Source organism: Melozone crissalis, unplaced genomic scaffold, assembly GCF_028551555.1.
Source record: "Melozone crissalis strain CALT ecotype California unplaced genomic scaffold, PUWL_Pcris_2 ptg000027l_1, whole genome shotgun sequence".
NCBI lineage: Eukaryota > Metazoa > Chordata > Aves > Passeriformes > Passerellidae > Melozone > Melozone crissalis.
The window spans coordinates 19,496,007-19,519,736 of record NW_026535805.1 but is presented as its reverse complement, the minus strand read 5'-3'; the positions used below and the strand labels follow the sequence as shown (position 1 = coordinate 19,519,736).

The 23,730-nt window shown below is 39.3% G+C and overlaps 1 protein-coding gene across 1 annotated transcript in view; it reads left to right on the top strand.

The window, feature by feature from the left end:
* Nucleotides 1-9,915, top strand: part of PRKN (parkin RBR E3 ubiquitin protein ligase) — a 675,053-nt gene extending 665,138 nt beyond the window's left edge. Inside the window, 2 exon segments of the mRNA XM_054279727.1 lie at nt 5,501-5,618; nt 8,646-9,915. Of these exon segments, the coding sequence (XP_054135702.1) occupies nt 5,501-5,618; nt 8,646-8,755 (228 nt within the window). The 3' untranslated portion in view covers nt 8,756-9,915.
* The last annotated feature ends 13,815 nt before the right edge of the window (nt 9,916-23,730 follow it).

Here is a 23,730-nt window from a genome sequence, read left to right as displayed (position 1 = left end):
CCAGAGTTTCTGGGCTCAAACCTGACTCAGGCATGATGTCTCAGGTGAACAATTGGCTCCAAGCAGACCCATAGCATCACTTCCCAGACATATTTTTTGCTGCACAGGTGCAAACATAAAGGCACATTCATTTGCTCGTGGAGACACATCCAGCAAAGCCTGTCACAGCACCTGGCATGCTGCTGAAGGCTGTTGGAATGTAGCTCTGGAAAAGCTCCCAGCTCATCTTTTCCTCCCATCCCATTGCCTCCTGTGTGCAGGTCTCAGAGTTGACAGCAGGGGGTATGAAATGCTCAGGTATTGCCTGCCGGGCTTCCTTCTCCATCGTGGAACAACACATGCTAACCTCCCATGCTGTAGATTTCCAGCAAGCATGTAGGGTTGTGAAGCCTGGTCTCCAACCAGCTAATGATAATGATAAATATAAATGCTAACCACAAAAACCATTAATTATTTCCCTGCATTTTAGTGAAAGGAAAAGCTACTGAAAAGGTTCATTGTACATAGTATCTTTCAATGAGTCCTGAGTCACAGTATGAAATGCAAAACATCTATTATTAGGCCATTGGTTGTTTTGGGGTTTTTTCCCATCAGGTAAATTTTAAAAAGTAAATAAAACATGACTGTACAAGGAATGGCACACCTAGCTTGATATCTAAAATATCTTAAACAACTGAAAAACAAACTGAGGCTCAGGGTTTTAGTATTTGGTATACTCACAATGTCAAGCTCAGGACATTTCAACCCATAGGTGCCTAATTAAAGGAGAAAGAAAAATAACTATAACCAGGAAATGTCCTGTAAAATTAATCTCTGTGTTATAAATAAAGATGCACCAGAGGAAATCTGAGAATAGGTCTTAACTTTCTGTCTAATGAGAAATAGATGATAACTATATAGAGAGAATTTTAGCTTTCCTATTTTGGGCAGCAATAAAGTAAAAAAGATGTGACAGACTGCTTTTGTTTATGAGGTTAAGCTGACAGTCATTTTCAGCAGTGTTGCCACTTACGAGAGAAGGCACGTTCTTTATTCTGCTCATGGAAAACAGTTATATAAGAATGACCTGTATTAGATTAGATTTTCTGCTTTAGATCAGTGCAAATTCAATATTCACCATCTACCTGAATTTAATTCATTATATGAATGGCTGCAACACACAGAGTGAGAACATTGGTGTGCAGTGTCACCAAACCAGAGCACTCTTTCTTCTTGTATCCAATATAATACCCTGTGTATATCAATTTGATTTTAACTAGTTGCTGTCATCACAAAGCAGCTCTTTCATTTTATGACAGAATTCCCTAGGCACACTAGACAAATTGGCTCACACAAAGCGGCTTCATGTGGATTTAACAGGATCATTGTAGTACTGGCACCTCTATTTTTCCTGTCTGTGAAACATAATCTCATTGAATGAATATCTTTTCTATTCCTTATCTATAGCCACATTTTAGTGTTTTGAATTAGCCTAAATCTGTCTCTAAAACAGAGCAATAGTCCCATAGCTATTCACACCTTGCTTTGTGAGATTTTTACTCTAAATGGCTCAAATAATCCATTTTCTTCCAAAACCCTCTAGCCTATCTAGTGCCCTGGACACCTGCTATTTTTACCCCCTGCAGTAAAAGGCACCAATAAGCATAACAGTATGGTAATTCGTGTGATCATGTTCATAAAACAGCCTTGTTGAAGCCAAGAAGACACAATAAATTCAAGTTGGACTGTCACCATCCATTGTAGATCAGTCTTCAACAGCTGAGGCTGCTTTTGCTTAGAGCTCTAGCTCTAGTGGGCTGTGTTAACCTAAATATTATGGTGGGATGAACATTGCTCATGCACAATGAATTAATCTTTGTCTTCCTTTCAAATGCTTTCAAGTATGCATATCTTTTCTCACATTCTTGTTAGAAAATTAGTAATACTTCCTGTTTTGAGACATCTAAACCCTTTTAAAATTCTGTATTTCACACGAAGTGAGATAATTTTACATATTTCTATTACCCTAAATAAAAAGCTTATTTTTGCCAGTAAAATTCTCTTAAAACCAAGCATTTCTGACCAAAAGCAAATGTATTTTGGATTTAAAGAAAGCTTCACTAGGATACCTTTTTTTTAAGTTATGCATGACCAGCTTTTTTGTTTATCAGGGAGAGATGAAGCACCAAGGGCAAACAAACAGGAATACAGAAATTACATCCACTTAAAGCAAAGCACAAAGAAGGTTAACAGTTGCATATTCTATTCTGAAAGGGTCTTAAATTTTGAGATGCTGTCTATACCAGGCAAAACAAGCATGATCATTAAAGTGTGCTAACATAAGGCAGTATATAATTCGGTGGATGTCAAAATTTAACATTATGTATCTAAGACCTCCAGTATTTTAAACAAGAAGCTTTGCCATGAATGTTTTTAATCTAGATGGTTCTGCTTAGTTGCTGTCTGTGAAGTCCTTCTTCATTTGCTTCAGTGTGGTTCTACTGACAGGTCAATGTGTGCTCTATCACCTGAACAAGATGCTGCTCTAAGAAGGACACTTTATTTCTATTTCAAGATACTTTCTGTCCCTGTAGATCTCTTTCCAATACTGCATGATATTGATTAGCTGCAAAGAAAGCATTCCACATATATGGTTCTGTATTGTTGTATGGTCCTTGGCAGTCTCTGTGGTCTCTTTATCCCTGTTAGTTTTTCCAAAAGATTCAGCATAGGAACAGAAGTAAATCTATGTCCTTCAGGATGACCCAGAGATAATAAGACAACTTTTTGCTCCTGTCTCCCTAAGAGAATACTGAAGGGGGGATATTGAATAGTGCTTACAACAGCTCTTTCTGTAGCTTGCTGTTATTTATGGGTATTCATTCCTGGTCATAATATGCAGCACAGTTGAGAATCAAAAAAAATTACTCATAAAGTGGCATGGATGAAATCTAGTAGCTTTTCCATAGTGCTGGGACAAATGTTCCATACTAACCGGGGAACAAGGGCATATTGTGTTGAGTGAGCATCATAAGTGATCCAAGTCCCCTGTCCTCAGCAAACTGACATGTGATGCACACCTGGAGCATCTCTGAGCTTCTTATCCAAGACCAGGCAGAACAAGCAAAGTTAGAGACCCTTCTGCTTGACAGACCTAGGCCATTTTCAGTGCGGTTAGGTTTGCTAGTTTAGGATGTAAGAACATGATTTAAATAGACACAGGTAATGAAGAATTGCCATACACCTTTTCTTTATTGTTGGAAGAAAAAATGCAGATAAATATATGTGTGCTTGCCATTACTGGGTGTGGAGCACTAAATAAAGCACGTGAGCACTGAAGGCTTATGGATCTGGATGGTATGATTGCTTCACTGAATCAGGGACTCCATCACTGTGCCATTTCTCTACATTTCGTTCATGCAGCAGGAAGTTTTTAACATAGCATTCAGCAAGACTGGGCATAGGGGGGTTGTTTCAGCTCTAATGGGCTGAAATATCATGCTGCTGCATCTAGTTCATACTAGAATTTTTGCAATAAAAAATACTAAAAAAATAATTATTCACTGCTGTTTTCAGCAATTTGTTCTTGGTGAGCTGCGTGTGTGGCTAGAAGTTGCTTCTTTTAGTTTTTCCTAGGGTTTCCCAATTTTGTTTGCAGAACTAGGACCAAAAATGTTTATGCAAATAAAGTTAGCAATTTAGTATGTGAAATTTTACCTCAGTGTCCTTTGCTATTAGATCACAACAAAGACATGAAGATGGAGAAAAAAGTGTTTTGCAAAAACAAAAAACACTTGCAAATTGGACTATTTGAGAAAACAGCCAGTGTGAAGATCATCTGGACTGATTACAAAAATTTATAATACTTCTGGTCTTCTCATTTGATGCCTCTGAAAAGAATAGCAATGTTTTGTCACTGCTGTAGTGATTTTCAACTGTATGCATGTTAAGCAATGAGCTCCCATTAAAATGAGATATCATCTTATTTCTGTTGCGGGGGAAACTGAGCTCCAGGTCAAGTGTTCTCCCCTCTCCCACTCTGCCTCTCTGAGCTAGCTCAGATTGCTTGCAAAAGTCATCCTTCCTTAAGGATGTAGGTGTTGAAAAATCAATACTAGATTATGTTCTTTGCTATTAGCCTGAGCAGCTTTTTCTATTTCCCAGAACTTACTAATGTGCTGTTGTATAGAGGTCATCTTTCTGCCGAATTGCTGAAAAATCCAACAGGGTGCAGGGCCGAGTTCCCTCTCTGCAAGCAGAGAGACAAGAGTAAAAGTCACTTCTAGGATACAGATAAGAAGACTTAATTCACTTCTGTCACCTCTACATCAAAAAGCAAATTGGAGAATCTTAAGGAGCAACAAAAGACATTCACAGACTGAGGAGACTGATGTAGTTGTAAAATAAATAATGGCAAACATATTATTGATGTTTCCTGATTAAAAGAAGGCAGTGTGGGGTTTTTTTGTTGTTTTGTGTTTTGGTTTGCTTTTCATTAAATGCATATTGCAATGGCCACTAGATGAGCTGGAAATAAATTTCTGCAGATGTTGGTCTTTGTTATTCCATTTTAACTGAGGTCATTTCACCAGGAATGAAATCGAGGCACTACTCACTCTCTACTCTGTTTTATCAATACTGAATGACCAGAATTCAAGGGGCATTATGGCTTTGGTGCATTGCTTAAAGTTGGGCCTTTTTCTGTCTTACTAGAAATAAATATGTTAAAAATTATCCATAAAAATAAATATAAAAGTCTATCCACATAAAAGCCTATAAGTATTTAGAAGGTATACACTAAGTTACAGAAATTGTTAAAAATTAAATAGTTTTTTTAAGTGCATCATTTTCCCATATGCTTGAATAAAACCACATTATGAATGGAGAGAGCAGAGCTTCAAGGTTGGAACCTACATGCATTGTTTATAGGTACTGTTCACATGGTTGTCAACCTTCTGTCATGGAAATGACCCAAGGCACTGCCATCTCTTTTGTCCTTGTACTATCATTTTTGGTAGGAAGCAGCCAAATAGGCCAGTTGTGTAGATCATATAATTTTGTCACAGTCATAAATAGGACAAACACAGGAGTCCCTTTTATAGCCCTCATGATGACTTTTTCCTTCTGTGTCATTCTGAGCATTTCATTACTCAGGTTGGGTTTTTTCGCTTTTTTTACAAAATTTTTGTTTATTCTTTGTGCATGCTATATTTGTGTAGGGTTACATTGGAATGAAACTCAGACCTCCAATACAACAGAGTACACTTTATTATGAAAAACAATCTCCTTCCAGGCACCCCACCATCCTGCATTACCAAGTGTTGCACTTCCTTGGTGTTTTTGTTTTTCTTTCAAGAAGGGCTTTAATCCCTGAAGCAGAATCACACCTGTGGTGTCTAACATGTGATGTTGCCAGCCAGGTTCACCTGACTCCTCCTTTGCCTTCCCTTTTGCTGTACCTGTCTTGGTGCATTTGCAGTATGGTTTGATGCCCCAATGAGTGCTCTCTCTCTCTTTGCAGGGGTTTGTAGTTGATGAACATGCAGCCATGCAAGCTCGATGGGAAGAAGCATCTAGAGAAACAATCAAGAAGACAACCAAGCCATGCCCCAACTGCAATATTCCAGTAGAAAAAAATGGTAAGTTTATTAGATATCTTCTACTTACCTCTGTTAAAATTCATTTTACAGTATAAACATATGAATGTGCAGGTGTACATATGCATACTATTATTCCAAAAGGGGGAGAGCACAAAAAGCTTGAATAATTCCTTGTGTCACCTTAACTAAATTATCTTGAAAATGCTAACTAAATCACTCAGTTCTAAAACCACTAATTAAGCCTCACAAAATGTCCAGCTATTTTTTAGGTGAGGGAAATGGGGCATTGGATGTAGCATTCATATGACTGGATATCCAGCTCGTTATCCAGACTTTCCATTGTCACTGGGAAAAATAGACATTTGTAGGGTAAAACTCATCTCCCGATGAAGCAGAACATATGTAGGCCAGAAAATCACACCTAAAAGTGGGGTGTGAACAATTAGTCCTGCTGTAGATGTCTACACAGTATAAGGCTGAATTTGGGAGAGATTAATCCCAACCCAGCCACATGCCCACAGTAGAAAAGCAAGTTAGAAGAAGCAACATGAGTCCTGACAAACAGTTTGCATTAATCAGTGCTTACCATGTAGGAAGAAAAGTTATCTGCTGGCATTGGGATGTTTAAAATTAAGAACAGGAATGGTAAAGAGGCTGTAATTTATAGGTTAATATTGTTCCAAGACTTAATTGTATTTATGTTAATTAATAAAAATATATTAACATGATTGCCTAAATATTATACAGATACTTAGAGGGTACTTCCCAGTCTTGTGGCATTCACATGGGACACTGAAAACGCCAAATAAGGATCTATGAACTGCAAGGGGAGAACATTTTGAGCAGTGACACTACAAAAATATTGCTGGGGAAGAAATAGGACAAAATCCTGAAATCTGGGGTTTGATGAAAGAAAAGGGAGTTGGCAGATGGAAAGTGGGAGACACCTTCAAGCACAAGAAGCAGAAGGAAAGAAAGCTTGAATTGAAGAGTGGGAATGTGAGACAAGATTTGGCATAGTGTGGAAAGCAAGGTGGGCAGCAGAAGGGAGATAACAGAGGCCTAGGTCAAAAAATTATTTACAGATTTGTAGAACAGACTGAAAACCAGAAGTTTTAATCTGATTAGAAATAGACAAATTATAATGGTGACTATTTATATTCAGGAGTTTGTGCATTGCCAAACAAAACCCTCTTCTGGTTAGGCTTGAAGGAATGGTAAGACCTTTACTTTCTCTTAGACTCTGAGCACCCTACTTTAGTTGCCCTGCTTTGAGCAGAGTTTTGGATTGGATGTTCCCTTAAGGGACCTTCCCACCTCAGTGATTCTGTCATTTTGCAAACAAAATCAAGAAGCTTAAAAAGTGCAGTGTTTGTCTTCTTCTTTGGTCATGGGTACTGCATATGCCAGCTTCTAGGCCGCCATTTGTAAACTTATAGAAGTTTATAGAAACACTTCAGAGCTGCCAAAGTACAGCTGCTGTCAAGAGACTGACAACTGTATCCTGATGTCTGCCAGAAGTCCTCATTTGGGAGGAGTACTCTGACTCCACACAGGAGAATAATTCTGCTTTCCTTCCCCGTATTCTGTGGACAGTGTCTTTTACAGTGCCAATAACTTTTTTGTAATAGCCCACATAAACTTCAGGCATTGTAGAATATTTCTGAATGCCAATAACTTTCCTGTAATACCTGAAGTGAAAGAGAGAAACACTTTGTCACAGTGAAGGCCCCAGTCTGAGTGAGTTTAGACACACATCCATGTCTCTCAGAGAGCTGCTGTACTCACAGAGCTGAAGGTCCCATTGCTTGAGGCACTCTCCACTCTTGACTGCTGATCTCAGCTGCCATGTAGCACAGAATAACAAGATTTATGCAGCTCAGCAGGGAGGGCACACATTTTACAGAAGGCACCCGATGGGTTTGGGTCCTGCACTAGGACTGAGATGAGTTTTATCCAGTGATGGCTTAATACAAACTGCAAAAGAGGACTGGTTCTGAACTTTAAATAAAAGTGGAACATAGAGGCTAGCCATTTGTATGTTTACATTTAAATAAGATAAAAATCTTTCTGGCACATTGCCTTTCTTACACAAAGATATAAACTGACAAATAGACCTTGCTATCACAAGTGGTTTTCTCTCTTTGTCAGGTGAAGCAGACAGGCCTATTTTAACCAACCAATTCTTGTTTGTTTTTGCCTTCTGAGAAACATTCTGGAGTGGCATTTTTAAAAACATGGTGTAAGGGCAGCAGCTCATACAGTAAGGAACACACACTCCCTGTACCTCCCATCACCATTTGGAGTCAAACCAAGATGACATTTCAGCATTTCTTCATGGTTTTCTCTCAGTTTGAATTACACAAAAGATCTCTTTGTGTGGTAAGCAACATAATTTCAGTTTGAAGTGTAGTTCTGTAATGACCTTTGACAATGTTAATGTTTTTATATTACAAAATAAACTTTTGCTCAAGGTTATGAGCAGAGAAATTAAAGCTGCTCTCATGGTATGGAGAAGTAAGAAATCTAATATGCAAAAAAACATTTGTATGATCAAAAGGCTCCTTCAGATACTAAAAAGGTCAAATCAACTTAAATTACTAATGTCATTTTTGTGTGATCAGTAGTCAGCCACCAAAGTCTATCTCCTGATTTACCAACTTTAGCAAATCTTTGAATCCAAATTCAAAAAAGGATTTAATTTTGTTTATCTTTTGGCTCACAGCTGGACTAGTGTAGAGTAACCTTGAGGAGGTACCTCCAGGACTGCTTTGAAAGGCCACAGACTATCATCTCTTTTCACTATCCCTAGCATAGTCTTTTTTCATTTCCTCCTACCCCTGCAGTCCCTCGAGTGAGAAATGCACATTAAAGCCCAATAAAGAGGAGGAGCAGGTTTTAGATAGCCTAGAGAGATATTCTTTGGGTTTGCACTTTTCTTTTATTAAATAATTTACTTAGTTGGTAAATTAGTGTCTAAGAAAGTTGATTTTAATGCTCTTAATTGTTGATTAACATCTCTAAGTGTTTTCCAAGTACCAAAGCCATTCTGTTGCTATTTTGCAGGTGGCTGCATGCACATGAAATGTCCTCGCCCTCAGTGCAGGTTTGAGTGGTGCTGGAACTGTGGCCTGGAGTGGAACAGAACCTGCATGGGAGATCACTGGTTTGAGTAGCAGGGCTGAGGCCAGTCTGTGCTGCTGCTAAAGCTTGTTTTTATCAGGCTCAAATTCTGAACCACTTGCTTAAACAAAATTCCCAGTGGTTTTAGGGACACAGAGTTCAGAAGCTGGCCTAGTTTGTTGGCTTTTTGCTTTATTGCATATGCAATCATACCAAAATCACATTGAAGTTATGCCAAGGCTTTTAAATCCACTAAGTTAAAAGAACAATTGTTTTAATGGACAGACTTGCTCATTGTGGTACAAAGAGGGGTAAATTACAACTTTTTGAACTTGTGCAGTCTATCAACATACATGGACACTTGGCAGGGTTACCATGAGGAACCTTACTTGACATTTATAGTCAGGAATCCACAATTCTTGCAAAAGGGAGCAGTCTGCATATGTGTGTGTGTGTGTCTGAGTGTGTGAGCATCAAGGGGGGTGGAAGGTGTTTCCTGCATCATCTGCTTTTTTTCTTTCGCCACTTCTTCACTCATTCAGCACAATTTTTGATTTCAAGGCAGTATTTCTTAACAGCATTTTTGGCAGAGGGAAGGCTGTGGCTCCTTAGTGTTTTCTCAGGGCTTCTTCCTAACAGGCTTTCTGCCGGGGTTTTGCTTTCAAATGAAATTTTCATGGAATCACCCAGCTTTATGCCACACTTGTGCTTGTGTATTTGTGATATACAACAGAAAGCCAGCCTGCCTACTCAATATAGACTTTGTTACCATGGGAGGATTAGCTAAGGATGCAGTTTCAGCCCTGTCCATGGCTGTTGGTGCAGTGGTGACTGGATCCAATTACGTGTTGTGCAAGCTAGACTCACAGGGCTTCATTTTTCTTGTACTTATGGAATGCTTTGGACGTGGCAAAGTGAAACAGGAGTAGAGTTCTCAGGGCTTTTATCTACCATGATTCTTCTAAATTGAAATAGAATATGAGTATGTTTCTGAAAATACATTTATTGTTCCAATGATGTGGGGCAGAGAGACAGCTTCATTTTTCAATGTTAACACCGTATGTAAAGTTTAATAGCATTTCCAAGTCTGAACAATTTTACTGTTTGTGATCTTTACATTGATGTTTTACTCTGAAATTAAATGGGTAATGTCCACATCCAACACACCATGTAAGGATTTGCACAGTTTAGTTCTGGAAAAAAACGCACAATAAATAAAGAGGTCAAAATTTTAAACTTTATTTCTTTTGTTTTTTTTTTTTCAATACAAAGTAAGTGAGTTCAAAAATACTGGGTGGGTCAGGCATTGCCTTGACTGATTCAAACTCCCAGCTGAGAAGCAAGCCCTTTGATCAAGACATAATGTTCGCACAAAATAAGTTCCATAACCATGGTCTTCTTTTATCAAGTTTGAACTAATATTTTGTATGGCATGACTGTAGAGTCCTGAAAATATGGGTGGGTCTCATATAAGTGCAGAGCATGAAGCTTGAGGCATGAAAAAAATCCCAGGCTCACTAGAAAAAAATGTCCAATTGCTAAAACCAGTGGAATATTCATCTGTCTAAACCATAAGTGACATTAAAAGTGTGAGGAAACAAAAGAATGAAGGCATGAAGTACCAAAAATGAGAGCATAAACTGGTAGAATTAAGAAAATGAGAAAGAACAGAAGTGGCAATGAGAAAACAATGGACATTTCCTAAAGATAATTTTCCTGTTTGGCACTGCTAAACTAAAACTTACACAGGAGTAGCTACAATGAAGTGTAGGAATGCACTTGACTGCTGCAATGTAGCTCATTTAAGTATTTTGTCTTAACAGGGGTATTTTATTGTGAGTTCTGATTATCTCATTATTTTATTTTTCCCATATCTGGGTCTGTTTTATAATTTATATGGCTAGTTTCCAACAGGCTAGGGGAAAAGTAACAATGCTTAATTTTACTTTTATCATGTGTTACATGGGAGTTCATCACTGATTTATGATCATATTCAAAAACATTCAGAACCAAAGTCTGAATCTCTTTTTTTTTTTTTTTTTGTTACTTTCTCATATAGGAAGAAGAAGTTATTCACTGTAAGGCAGTTTCACTGAGTTAGAGCCTGACTTAACATATTAATGTTTAAATTGTTACATAGAAATGTGATTTATGCCCCTGGATCAGGATCCATTGAAGTCAATGGACTACAGAGCTGCTCCTGTATTTCCTTCTGGCCTGGGAAGGGCATGGCAGGCATGAGTCATAAGGCCAGAATAGAAACACCTCCTTCTTGGAAGAACTGGTGAGAGAACAGGGTTATGAGCATTCATCTGAGACGTAAGCAAGGGCAGGAAAGGAGAATAAAGAAAGGAGTTTCAGCATTGACTCAAGGTTGTATCACACAGTCCAGATTTTGCACTCTGCCAAAAACAAATGTGTATTCTGAGGAATTTCACAGAACATGTCCTGATCTTCTCCGTGTTGATATTATATGTCTCCATGCATATATGCACAAAATTTGAGATGGTAAAGGGTGTTAATCCAATTTCTCTTTAAGATTCTCATAGTTTTCACAATTTAAAGGGCATGAAAATTCAGGATTAATGCTCTGCTGACACTGTAAGAATGCTGGAATTCCTATAAAGATGTGTGAATTGAACCTAAAATGTCCTACAGTGGTAAACTTTTTTTTTGTATGGAAAGTGCCGTTTAGAAAAATGTGTTTAAATGTTTTGAAAAAATCCAATTTATTTTGCAATTTGACACAAACAGAACAGAACAAGTTTTCAGTGTCTATTCGCACTACTCCTCTTATTTCAGCCCTGAAATATCAGAGTGAAATACACCTCACTCCAACTTTAGCTCTCTGGTTGGTTCAGTGGCTTCTGAAGCTTGTTGTGCATGTGCACGGTGGAGCCTGCCAAGTTTTTAGTACAATTGCTCATGGCTAGAGGTGTGATGGCAACAGCCCTGCCAGAGACAAGGCACAGCTCCAGACAGGATGCACAGGACCTGTTCTCTGTGCTCCTGCACACTCTTGGCTCAGCTGCTGCGTGAGGAGGGGAATCTTCCTTTTTTTAAAACTCAGAACACTGGCATTATTTGCTGGCATTCATGAAGCCAGCCTTGGCAAACACTTCCTCAGGGCTGGCATGCACATCTCTGGAAGGATCCTGGGCAGCCGTGGAGGGTTGATGAAGACAAACAGGACTCAAGCATGAAAGAAGGTAACCAGCCTGAGGGCTTAATGAATGATGAAAAGTTTTAAAGAGCTTGTGGGTTTATGTTGTCTCTGAGCAATACACTCTGGAAACAGTGACATTTAACTGTATGTTCTAAGAAGGTGATTTATTGTGGAGCTATAAAGCAAAAAAGAGAAGGCTGTACCTTTTCACATCAAGGTTTGGCTTTGTTAATTGAATTCTCTTTACCTTAAACCTTCATCTTTCAGATTAAAACAATTACAGACTTGCTCTTGGTACTGGAATCTGGGATCCTTTAGTGCATGTTAAATGGATTAAGAACAGGATGTATGCTTAAATATTCAATAATAATTTTCATTATAATAATTCAGCTCTATATCTACAATGAAAATCTCTAATATTTAATTCCAGCTAGAAATGAAATACAAATACCAAGTATATTAGAAAGAAAATACATAAGTTTGGGTTCCTCAGGAAAAAGCATATCTCAAAGTTTTAAGTAAACAATACTTCAAGACCTGTGACTTTGACTAAAATATCATTTCTATGTCTGTCTTATCACAAAACACAAGCCAAATTATTTCATTTTAAAGGGTACACTAAAGAAAAAACTCAGTAAATGGCACTCAGAAGAAGCATTATGCCATTGATGGGAAGTGACAGTCAAGCTCTGAAAGAACAGCAAGCAGTGCGAAATGCTGTGTGCATATGAATAGCAAGGTACCACCTCTATGGCAAACCAGTGTGGTGTTTTTGCCTGCAGATGTTGTTGATCATGTAAGCTGGAGTGAAATTTGTATTTCTGGAGGGAAACATGAGGCACTTGGAAGTGAGAGGCCAGATTCCAAGAGATTCTGCTGGCCTGGAAGACTGGGAAAATTCAGCCCTTTCTGCCGAAGGGCTTTCTCACACTTTGAGTAACAACCACTGCTGTGTTCCTTCCGTTCCTCACGTGCTGCTCAAACCCTTACACAAGTAAATCATCATCTGTGGGAAGCTCAGGGAGCAACACTTGCAGCAAGACGGGAAGGATAAAGCATAAAATTGTCTTTGAAGATTGGTTAGCCCCATGCTGACCTACTTGGTCTGATACAGTGTTGGATGAGTCTGGCGTCGTGCTTTAACCAGCCAGCAAACTGAGAGCCACACAGTGCACTGTGCCTCCCCAGCCCCGCTCTGGCATGGGGAGGAGAACCGGAAAAAGGTAAAACCTGGGGGTTGAAATAAGAATAGTTTAATAAGTGAAATAAAGTAAAATATCATCATCATCATCTTTATCATCATCATCATCATCATGGAATCATAGTAAGGAAAATGGAGATGGCCAAAAGAGAAAAAGGAATAAAACCCAAGATGAACGAATGCTGTGCACTATAATTGGTCACTACCCACTGACTGATGCCCAGCCCTGCCCTGAGCAGGGATCAGCCCCTCTCAGCTGGCTCCCCTAGGTTATATACTGAGCATGTCCTTCTGTGCTCTGGAATATCCCTTTGGCCAGGCCAGGTCAGCTGTCCTGGCCATGCTCCGTCCCAGCTTCTTGTGCACCTCCTCACTAGCAGAGCATGGGAAACTGAGAAGTCCCTGACTTAAGCATTATTTAGCAACAACTGAAACATCAGTGTGTTGTCAACATAATTCTTACGCTAAATCCAAACACAAGTGCTGTACTAGCTGCTAGGAAAAAAAATTATCCCATTATACCAGCTGAAAACAGGACATATGGTGATGGCTGATGGAGAGGAAAGAGCTCTCTCTTTCTACACAGAAATAGAGAGCTTCAATAGCTCTAAACAGGTAGGTTTTGTTTCCAGGCTACAAAATTCTCATTCTTCCTTCAGTTCCTCCTAAAGCAACTGAAAAGCCTGAAGAAGACAACACTGGATGAAAGTTTCCAGAAGGAAACTCCATGTCCAGTGGTTCCTATGGTCCTTCAATAGCTTCACCCAGACGTATCTGACAGCACAGAATTAACAACGATTCAACAAGAAGAGCCAAATATACTACTTACATTTTATCTGATTTATTTACAGATTTTAAAGAAGTATTTCTATCTCTAATTAGCAAATTTAAAAAAGCACCTCTCCCTTCTTTTCAAACATGTTTGTCTACTGATTGCTATTATGTTTATTTGTATATGTGTTTTATGTGTTTGCCCATGTGGTCCCCCTTGTATGTCACCTACTGATTTCCAGCTGTGTGTGTCTCATCTTCAGACTGTTTAATGCTCTAGAAGTTGGCTTGATTGTCTTGGAACTACTGGAGTACGTGCTGTCAATAGTGTCTTCTCATACTCTGGGTAAGTATGTGCTGCCAGAAAAAATGTCAGTGGCTTTAAGGTAGCAGAAAGGTAGGCAATTTGAGAGAAGCTCATTTAATCATATGGAGAATCATATTTAATGTAGTGCTTTGTGTATCTGCAGGAATATCTTTTTCTAGAAATCAGGCCATATGCTATTTCATTTTTCTTCATTATTATTAATAGTGCTTTTTTCTTTGCTTTTAATTTGTTTTTCTTGTCTCTGTCCCCATTTTTCTGAATAATGGAGTAATGGTTCTATGCCAGTAGATAAAATATGCAGAATACCTGTTACATTACTTTCTGGCTTTTATCCCTAGAAAGCTTGAGGAATTCACATAATCTATGTAGGCAGGGAAGTGCCATTATCTGTATTTTACAGTCGGGGAATTCAGTCCAGAGAGGACAGCCAGACTACATGGAGGCAAAACAACAGCTTAAATGCACATCATCCCTTTCCTCACAACTGGGAAAATCTGGCTGCACCAAAGACGAGGCCACCTGTGTGCTGGGATGGGGCTGACACAGGCTTAGGGATGCAGGAAGCAAGTTTGAAGCTCAAGGTCCAGAGAACACCAGTGAGATATTAGGGAGACAAAGAAATAATTTTTTAAAAGGGAGGATTTTCAGTGGCCTAAAGAATGATGATCTAACCTGACATCCTTTGCAACCACTGGGAATTTTACTGCTGGCTTCACTGGGGGAAGACTAATTTAGACTTTGAAAACACTATTTACTTTGGCATTTTAGCAGTGCATAGGAGATCTCTGGGAGAACTTGATGTCCCAGTTTCATTTTGTCTGTTTGTTAGTTAAATATTTAATCTAAAAGACATACTCATGCCCACCTCATATTCTCTCCACCTCATTCTGGTCCAAACTAAAATCCATCAAGCAGTGATGTCACGCTGCTTTTAAAGACCTTTAGTTAAGTACATCTGAAGCTGTACATGCATTCTTACTTGGTACCTGATTGTATTGTCTGCCTCATAAGCAGTAATCCTGACAGCCTGCCAACTCCAGCTGCTGGTTAGCAGGCCAAAAGCTGGTTGAATGATGGCCTTAAGTAATGCTCAAAAGATAATGCTAATATGGAAAGGAGCAGTCAGTACAATGAAATAGTATTCAGACATTTCTGTTGGGGCCAATAGAATGTTTTTTTTGGAATGGATGCTAAATGCTCCTGAATAGGTTCAGCCAACTGAGTTTGTTTATGCTTGGAAGCTAAACCTGGAAAGCTCTGCACTGTGCTTTTCCAAAGTAAAGAGATCACAATATGATCAAAGGGTTTGAATTTTTTTTTAATGAAAAGCTGAATTCCATGTGTTCCACAGCTGATGGAGTTAAAAATCAGAAAAAACAAACTACCACACTAAGCTACACTGACATTTTTCAAGTACTCAGTGAAACAACAAATGCCAGGTTTGCTTTTTTTTTTAATCTGTTTCTCAAAGGCCAGAATGAGTGTGATATTTACACTAAACTCAGTCACTTAATGGAGCTGAAATCAGTTTTGATTCAAGCTTCTAAGTTGAAGTGGCGATGTAACTGAATTTAGCATTTTACCAAAATATTATTCAGTATTTGCTTAGCAAATACTAAGGTGCTAATTAACTGAGTGGCAGTCACTCAGGTCCTTACTTTATTTCAAAAGTACAATGATAAAGGCTATTTCTGTTGCCTCATTCTGTTGGATTTTACAGAAAGCAAACACGGGCTTTAAACCAGTGTGAGCAATAAGCTCCTGCATGGTAGAATATCTTCTCCTGAAGTAGTGATCTCTTCTCAGTGACATTTACTGTGCACAAATTAAAAACCATCAGTGGATTTCATTTTTAGCCCTCTTTATTGTGTGAGCTCTGGGGCAGAACTGAATAAATAAAAATATAAAGTGAAGTCTACACAACAGAAAACCTACTTTTTTAGCTGTTCCAGTGCAGCTGTGCCACAGGCCTACCTGACACTAGGCTTGGTAGACAAGTGCATTATAGAAAATCAGCTGTAGATCAGAAAATGTACATATTTACTTATGCTTTTATATTGGAGTATTTTTAAGGCTTTTACCAGTCTAGAAAACTCGTAAGGACTCATGAAGGACTCCTTCCAAAAGACCTCTGCAGTGAGTGATGGCTGGGGCAGTCCAACTGCTTACGCATCAACTGTGTCATCATCTAGGTGAGCTGGGGCACAGATTGCTGCCATGCTTGATATTTTTAAGGGCCCAGCTCCCACCTAGGCCCCCAAAAAAGGCCAGGTAGTCAAAGATGACAATCACATATGCTTTTAAAAAAATACCTGCTTTGAGTGTCTAAGCAAAGGTATTGCACATACAAAAAAGAGAACAGTTGAACTTTTTCTCTAATTCTGAATGCTGTGCAGGATGGAAAAATCTGGCCCTGAGAAACTTTACATCAATACATTTGCTTTTTCAAATAACAAAGAAGTCCATGATCCAGAGCCCTTTGTAATGACTGCACCCAGCATCACTTTCCTGTTATATTTCTAGCAAACAGTATAAATGTCAGAGTATTTCGCTAGTTGTGTTTATTTAGACATTTGTATTAGATTGTAAAAGGCCTTAGCAGAACTTTAGCAAGTCTCAGATAAATGATGAATACTTATTATTATGTAGCACTGCTTGGCTCAAAGAAATAAGGGGTTTTACTGCCTTCACTCCATTATGGAAGAGATAAATTTTTTTACAAGCAGTTAAGCCTTCACAGATAAGATGATCCAATGAGGTCCCTTCATATATGTTCCTACAGCATTGTGTTCACCTACTCCCAAATGAAAAGTCCATCTTTGAGAAGTATTCAATGAATTATTTAATTGCTTGCAAGAAAAAGAGAGATCCTGGACATTTCCTATTAATGCAGTTGTTGTCTCAGGTCCAGCAGCTTCCTTTGCTAGTCACTGCCAGAGAGATTTTACCAGGAGTTTTTCCTGATATTTAACATCTAATTTCTTTCCCTTTCAAGCTATTATGATCTCAGGAATATAAAGATCTTATTGGTTTGTTGTGTCCACCTATAATCATGGGCAAGTACCTACTATTATGCAAGTCTTTCCATGAATTTCAGAGTGCCATGGCGAGCATTTTTAAGTCCCATTTGCTTTCATGGCAAACCAAGTCTGCAATGTGATCCCAGCTGCCAGTAATGAGCAACCTTTTCATGCCAAGGTATTAATAGTCACCTTATAACTATGTATATAAATATCAGTGGTGAGTTTAATGTTTTTATTTTCCTGTTAATGTTTCCTATTCCCTTTGTTCCCTGATTGGGCGGAGTAGACAGCAATCATATTTCCACCTCACTCATTTTATTAGGCTTAATAGGCCAAGCCTAAAATCTTGAATAAATATTTTTGTAAACATCCTAGAATCAAGTATGAGTGATGGACTTCGGCATAAGATGCAGGTGTGGTTGCACCACCACCATCTGTGGCATTCATACCTCCGTGTCTCTAGTGGAACCACTCCTGACATGTGCCAGATCATAACACTGAGTTGTTCACTGAGACATCATGCTGGCAGTTCATAATCATCCTACGATAGTCTGCCTCACCCAAAGCCTTCTTCACCTTGTTTCCAGGTGATGTGCTTCTGGTTTATGAGGTGTCTACACTTTCTTCATGGCTTTCTTTTCCTCAGTTTCTGCACTTATACAGCTCTAGATGGCTGCTGCTGTGCATCTCAGGATATGGGCAAGTTACTGCAAAGTGAGCAAGTACAGAACTATCTTTTGATAATCACCCGATGTGTGTTTGTATTCTAAATGTTTTTTTCATGTGCTTTACTACTTTAAAGTACTGTAAGTCTGCTATGTTCAATGTGTCTGGGCTTGAATACCTCCAGTGTGGCAAGTTATTTAATTGTTTGCCAAATGTGTTTCAGCTTTTTATCCTGAAGGTTCATCTCTGCTGCTATTGGTAGAACTCATGTAGATGTAGATAAATGTAGTGGATTGATGCTGTCCAGCAACGAATTATTCACGCAAATGCTCCATCACTCCCACATCCAGCAGGATGGAAGAGAAAGCAGGCAGAGCAAAAGCAAGAAAATCTCATGGGTTACTTTATCCTCAAGATAAGGACAGTTTAATAACAAAAGGTATGAAAAAATAATAATAGTGGTACAAAAGCAATCACTCACCACCTCCCACAAGCAGATGGATGCCCAGGCAGTCTCTGTGCAATGGCTGCTTTAGAAAGACAGCATTCTGGGTTTTAATGATGGGCATGATGTCATATGGCTCTGGAATACTGCCTTGGTCACTCAAGCTCAGCTGCCCCAGCTGTGTCTCCTCCCAGGCCCTTGACCAGGCCCCAGCCTGGTCAATGAGGTACCCAAATGGGAAAAACAGAGCCTTGATGCTGTGCGAGCACTGCTCAGCACCAGATAAAATACTTGCATGTTAGCAACAGTTTTAGTCACAAATCCAAAACCCTGCACCATACCAACTGCTAGGAGGAGAATCAGATCTGTAGCAGCCAGAGCCAGTGCAAGGAGCCAGCCAGTGCAGGATGCTGCTACCCCTGGGCTCTACCAGCCACTGCAGGATGCTGCTACCCCTGGGCTCACGGCACCACGCATCCCTCCTGCCTTGGGTCCCTAATGCCCTGAGCCAAACATGGCTTGAACTAAGGATTAAGGGCTGCTTTTCTCAGTGCAAGCATTAACAGGCTTTCTCTACTTGACTGGCAGGCTACTTTTATAAATTACTTAGCAAAAATTGGCTAACTTTGAAAAGCCTCTGTGGGAGGACTGACAGACAGTTGCACAGACAGACAGATGGAGACAGCAAAGAAGGCAGGCCAAACCCCAGATAGCTACATGAAATTTTCACTGAGCTACTGGGGCGTCTGGCATAGAATCAGAGAGATGAAGCTGAGGAGGCTAAACAATCTCATTTTATCATTAAATGATGGCATCACAAAGCATTAAGCATTTCCAGTCCAGTCCTAATTTCTGCTTCAAATTGAGATCAGAAGTTCCCCATTAATTTCAGGGGGAAATTGTTGCAAAAATTTGGATAGATGGTTCTGGTAAATGGATTAAGACACACCCACTCCACCCCCTCTTCTGGGGCTGTACAGGAAGCATGAAGAAGTTTGTTGGATTCAACCCAAAAGCTGGGCCTTTTCTGTGGCATTATTGAGTGATGTTTCAACTGACTCATGGGGAGAGTAAGGCTGGCATTAATTAAAACACATCAGTGATGAAAATTATATAAATTGTCTGATTCATTTTCACCAAGTGTCTGCCTGCCTCTCTCTTGACTGCAGATGAAGTTTGAAGCAACCACAGCCCTTAACTCTGGCATCTCCATTAAATATCTCCAGCTGGGGGGATGACACCAGCAGCAGCCTGCCTGCTTTTGGCTACTATTTAAAGATCATCAGGACAAAGGCAGTGCACCTCCCAGCTCACCAGGGAGGACACCTGAGTCACAGCTGACTACAGTCAAACTGTTTTCTGTAGTGCCAGTGGCCCAGTGAAACTGGGATTATAGAACCAACTTTATCACTTTGTGCAGCTTCAAAGAATGTAACACCCAGGGGAAAGATGAGAGCAGGAAAGACATAAAGGTGGCTTTCAGTGATCTTGTTCTTTAGTCTGCCAGATTCCAGGCTGGGCCCATTTATCAGCAAGGAGGGAATAGGACAATTTTCCAGAGAGGATTATAATGGCTTTTTATCAGTAATTGCCAGTGTTTGAAATACTGCCACATAATCACATCCTTGTATTGTCCTATTTAGTTTTACATCTCATAGGGGATTTTTAAAAGTGTGTTTTGCTTCATTTTTATTGAAATCATCGTAGTATGGTGATTGGCAGAATATAAACTATATTGCTAGATAATAACTTTTTTTTATAAATTTAAATGAGAAACATTTTGAAAGAACTTTTGCCAGTCTTTATTGCAATACCTAAGAAACCTTAAGTTAAAATAGTATTTTGCCTTTTCTGTCACTTCTGCACTTTTGAGCATTTTCCCCAGAATTCTGTCTTATACCACTGAAGAAGGCCAAAATAATTTGCATTCTATAGGCATTGAGGAGAATATTAAGGAGGTATAGCAGGAGGTAAATGATTCTTGGAATATATACTACTCTATAGCATGGGTAAAGTTCTCATTTCTTTATGTAGAAAGGAATTTAAAAAAAACTCCAAAGCTCTTTTACAGATTTTTTTCCCCAGAAGGAAAACAAAATCACTTCACTGGTCAGGAAATGATTCAAAAACATATATAACATTTTAACAAATGGCAGTACCACCAGGTTAGTGGGTTCAGTGCACCTGAAGTCACTGTTCTGCAGACAGCAATGGCTTGTCAGAAAACATTTCTCCAAAATAGGGTTTACTGTTTCTGGAGACTCTAACATTTCCATATTCTGACAGCAAATATAATAATATTAAAATCTTCTTATGTAGCTATAGATTCTGTGCAGTTTGATCATGTCCTACTTTAGTGAGAAAGGAAAAAGTAAACTTTTTATGAACAACTTTTTCCCTTTGTTAAGACATTGCAAATCTTGAATTGCAAACTTCCTAAGCAGTAGTACCAAAAACCCTCTGAACTACCACAAATACAAGAGCAACATTTCAGTCAGGTTTCATTCTTTGAATCAAAAATGTTGATGTCTTTGCATCAACAATGAATGTTGTTATAGACACGTCAACCAACACAGAAAATCAAGAACACTGGAATCTGCATTCTACCCACATCTGATGACTTGCCTGGCCTTGAGCAAAATGCATGAATGCGTACTTGCAGAAACCTCTGGCAGAATTATTCTGTGACACAATAGCTCCTGCTGTAGTAAATTTCACCAAGAATTGCTTGAAGAGTGAGCAGTGGTAGGAAATTTCAGCTTGGAAGCTGAAAATTGTCTAGAATTATACACATTTGGAAGAGCTTTGCTATAAAGGAAAGTATTAGGCATGCTTTTTCCTTTTGCCATTACAATCTCTTAGATCCCAACTCTGTAATTTTCATTAATTATGCTGGTAGCTATTATAGCTAAGGGACAATGTTTTGACCCTGTACATACAAATGGCTGGGTTATCAAGTTGCCTGTATAGTACAGAGGAAGCTGTTAAGTAGAATGATAAAACAATTTTGTCATCTCTTTCCTCTGCTGCTGTTCAGGCTGCCTCTGCATACTTCAGTCTCTGCCAGCCAGGAGGGCCAAGCATTGCGACATAAAGGAACTGCACATGAGCACTTATGTGACTGCACACTGTAAAAAAGGTAATGGAAAAACTGCACTTGCAGAATGATATCTGGACTTAGTGACACACTCCTCTGTCACTCACAATCCTGATTCTTCGTTTTTGCACTTGATTTTTCAAGTTCATTCTCCGGTGAGAATCTAACTCATCCCAGATGATGACAGTCACGTTCCCACATACCCTTTTGGTGCAAGGAGGGGGCATTTAGAAGCAGCACAAAACACCAGCTGTAAATCAGACCTGAATTCTCTTTCCTTTTTCTGAAGAGCAGCGCCAGTAATCATGAAGGAAGTTACTCACCACTTGGGGTAACAATGGCAGGATCAGACTCATGCTCCTGGCTTCAATTCACAGACAATTTGTGAAAATAGACTTGAACACTATAAAAGTATTATTAAAAATGCCCATGAAGATTTAAACAGCACACCATAAATATTAGCTAGTGTTGCTACTTAGAAACATTGAGCAGAGATGATAAAACAGTTTTAAACAACTCCTAATTAAATTAGGCTTGTTTGCTCTTTGCTCTGAATTTGTGACAGAGACCGTGGAAAAAGGATTGGGCAGCCATGTGAACTGAAACCTATGTAACATGTGAAGACCCACAGAGGAGGCAGTAAATTTGCAAAGGTCACTTGAATTCTGGCATTTACATCTTTGAGTGGCTGACTTTGCAGCATCCATTTAGCTGTTCATGTGTGTGTGTGTGTAGCACACATATAAATCAAAATTGAAACACTGCATTAAAACACTTATTAGTTCTACAGAGCTTGAAATCTCATGCTGTAGCCATATTTTACTTCTCAGAATCATTTCAAGATCTGTTGCACATCTGTACCTTCTCCTGTCTCCTTGGGAGAGCTAACTGTGGGAAGCCAGTCACTGTACCTTCTGTACCTCTCTGCATAGATCCAATGTCAGCAAGGACCTTGGCAAATGCCCTCTGAAGAATGTTGCTGAAGTGGCTGAAGACGCTCCTTGTGCCTGTCTGAGTGCCCTGCCCTTCTTCTGTTACTTGCCTTTTTCCAATGAACAGTGAGCAGTGAGCACTTCACCTTTGGGGGCGATTTTCTTGAAAATTTGGCCTATTCCTTGGGACAGTTAGGACAAAGTCACTTGTTGCTCCTTTGTCCTCCACAGGATCAATAACCCAAGAGGGTAGGAAAGACAGACAGGAGACCAATAACATCTGAAAGTGCCCCTGGGAAATTTCCCAGAGTCTATCTGCTCAAAAGCCCCTCAGCTGTGTTGGCAAAGCACAGATCAAGGGTCACAGTCTCCTCTAGTGCAAGCCAGCACCAAGTGTCACAGAAATTCATGGTGCTACACCAGGCTGACATAATTTAAACAGCTATGCCTATTTATAGTTCACGGACTGATAAATATTTAGCCATCAGAAGGCAAAACTCCTACATTCTACATTGACTAAATACATATCAGGCCAGTCCATAGCTTTTTCCCTCCAAAGCTGCAGGTCCATCTCATTCCCACCTGCCCCAAATCACCCCAAAGAGAGCAGCCACAACCTTCCCCAAAGTGATTTGCAGTCACCTAGGGAGTGAGAAGAGCACAACATTAAGGAATTCTGCTCTTGTATAATTAGGATGATGCAATCAACTGTTCCACAAACACTTAGGGATCTTCTAAATAACTCTATTTTTATCAGCTTGAGTGCCACACACAGTACTGCAAGGTAATCATCGGGGCTAATATCTGAATTCAGGAAAGTTTTACCTTACTGTGTTTTCCCTCCTAAGAATTTGCTCTGTGGTAACCCATTCCCTCTGCCATGTCTGTGCTGGCTTCCATTTGCATCCAATATAAGGTAATTTTCTTTAAATTACTTCAAAGTACTTTAAAGTACTGATGATTCTGCTTCCAAAAATGCACTCTTAATAACCAGCTTCTAGGCATAATTTTAGGGTACAGGAAACTAAAGTGAAACAAACTTGAATTGCTTTTAAGTAAAAAAATTTAGCGAAGGCTTTCAAGAACTACTTTCTTGTGGGAAAATGCATCTTGTCTATTTTTTTGCCTCCATTTCCTGATTCAGAAATCGCTTTTAGGTTCCCAAAGATATTCAGAATAAAATAGTTCATTCACAGAATGAAACAACTTCTGCTGCCGAAATCTGTCACTTGTTGCCCCCATTTCGCTGTGAAGTGTTATTAGCAATATTTTAGCAGTTCTTACAAAGCCTTACTGTACTTCATATTGTGCAGTGTTTAGGAGAAGACTGTTCATACTCTTAAGGTGTCATGTGCCAGGTAGGTGGTATTTCCTCCCTCCCACCTCACTTCTGTGAGCT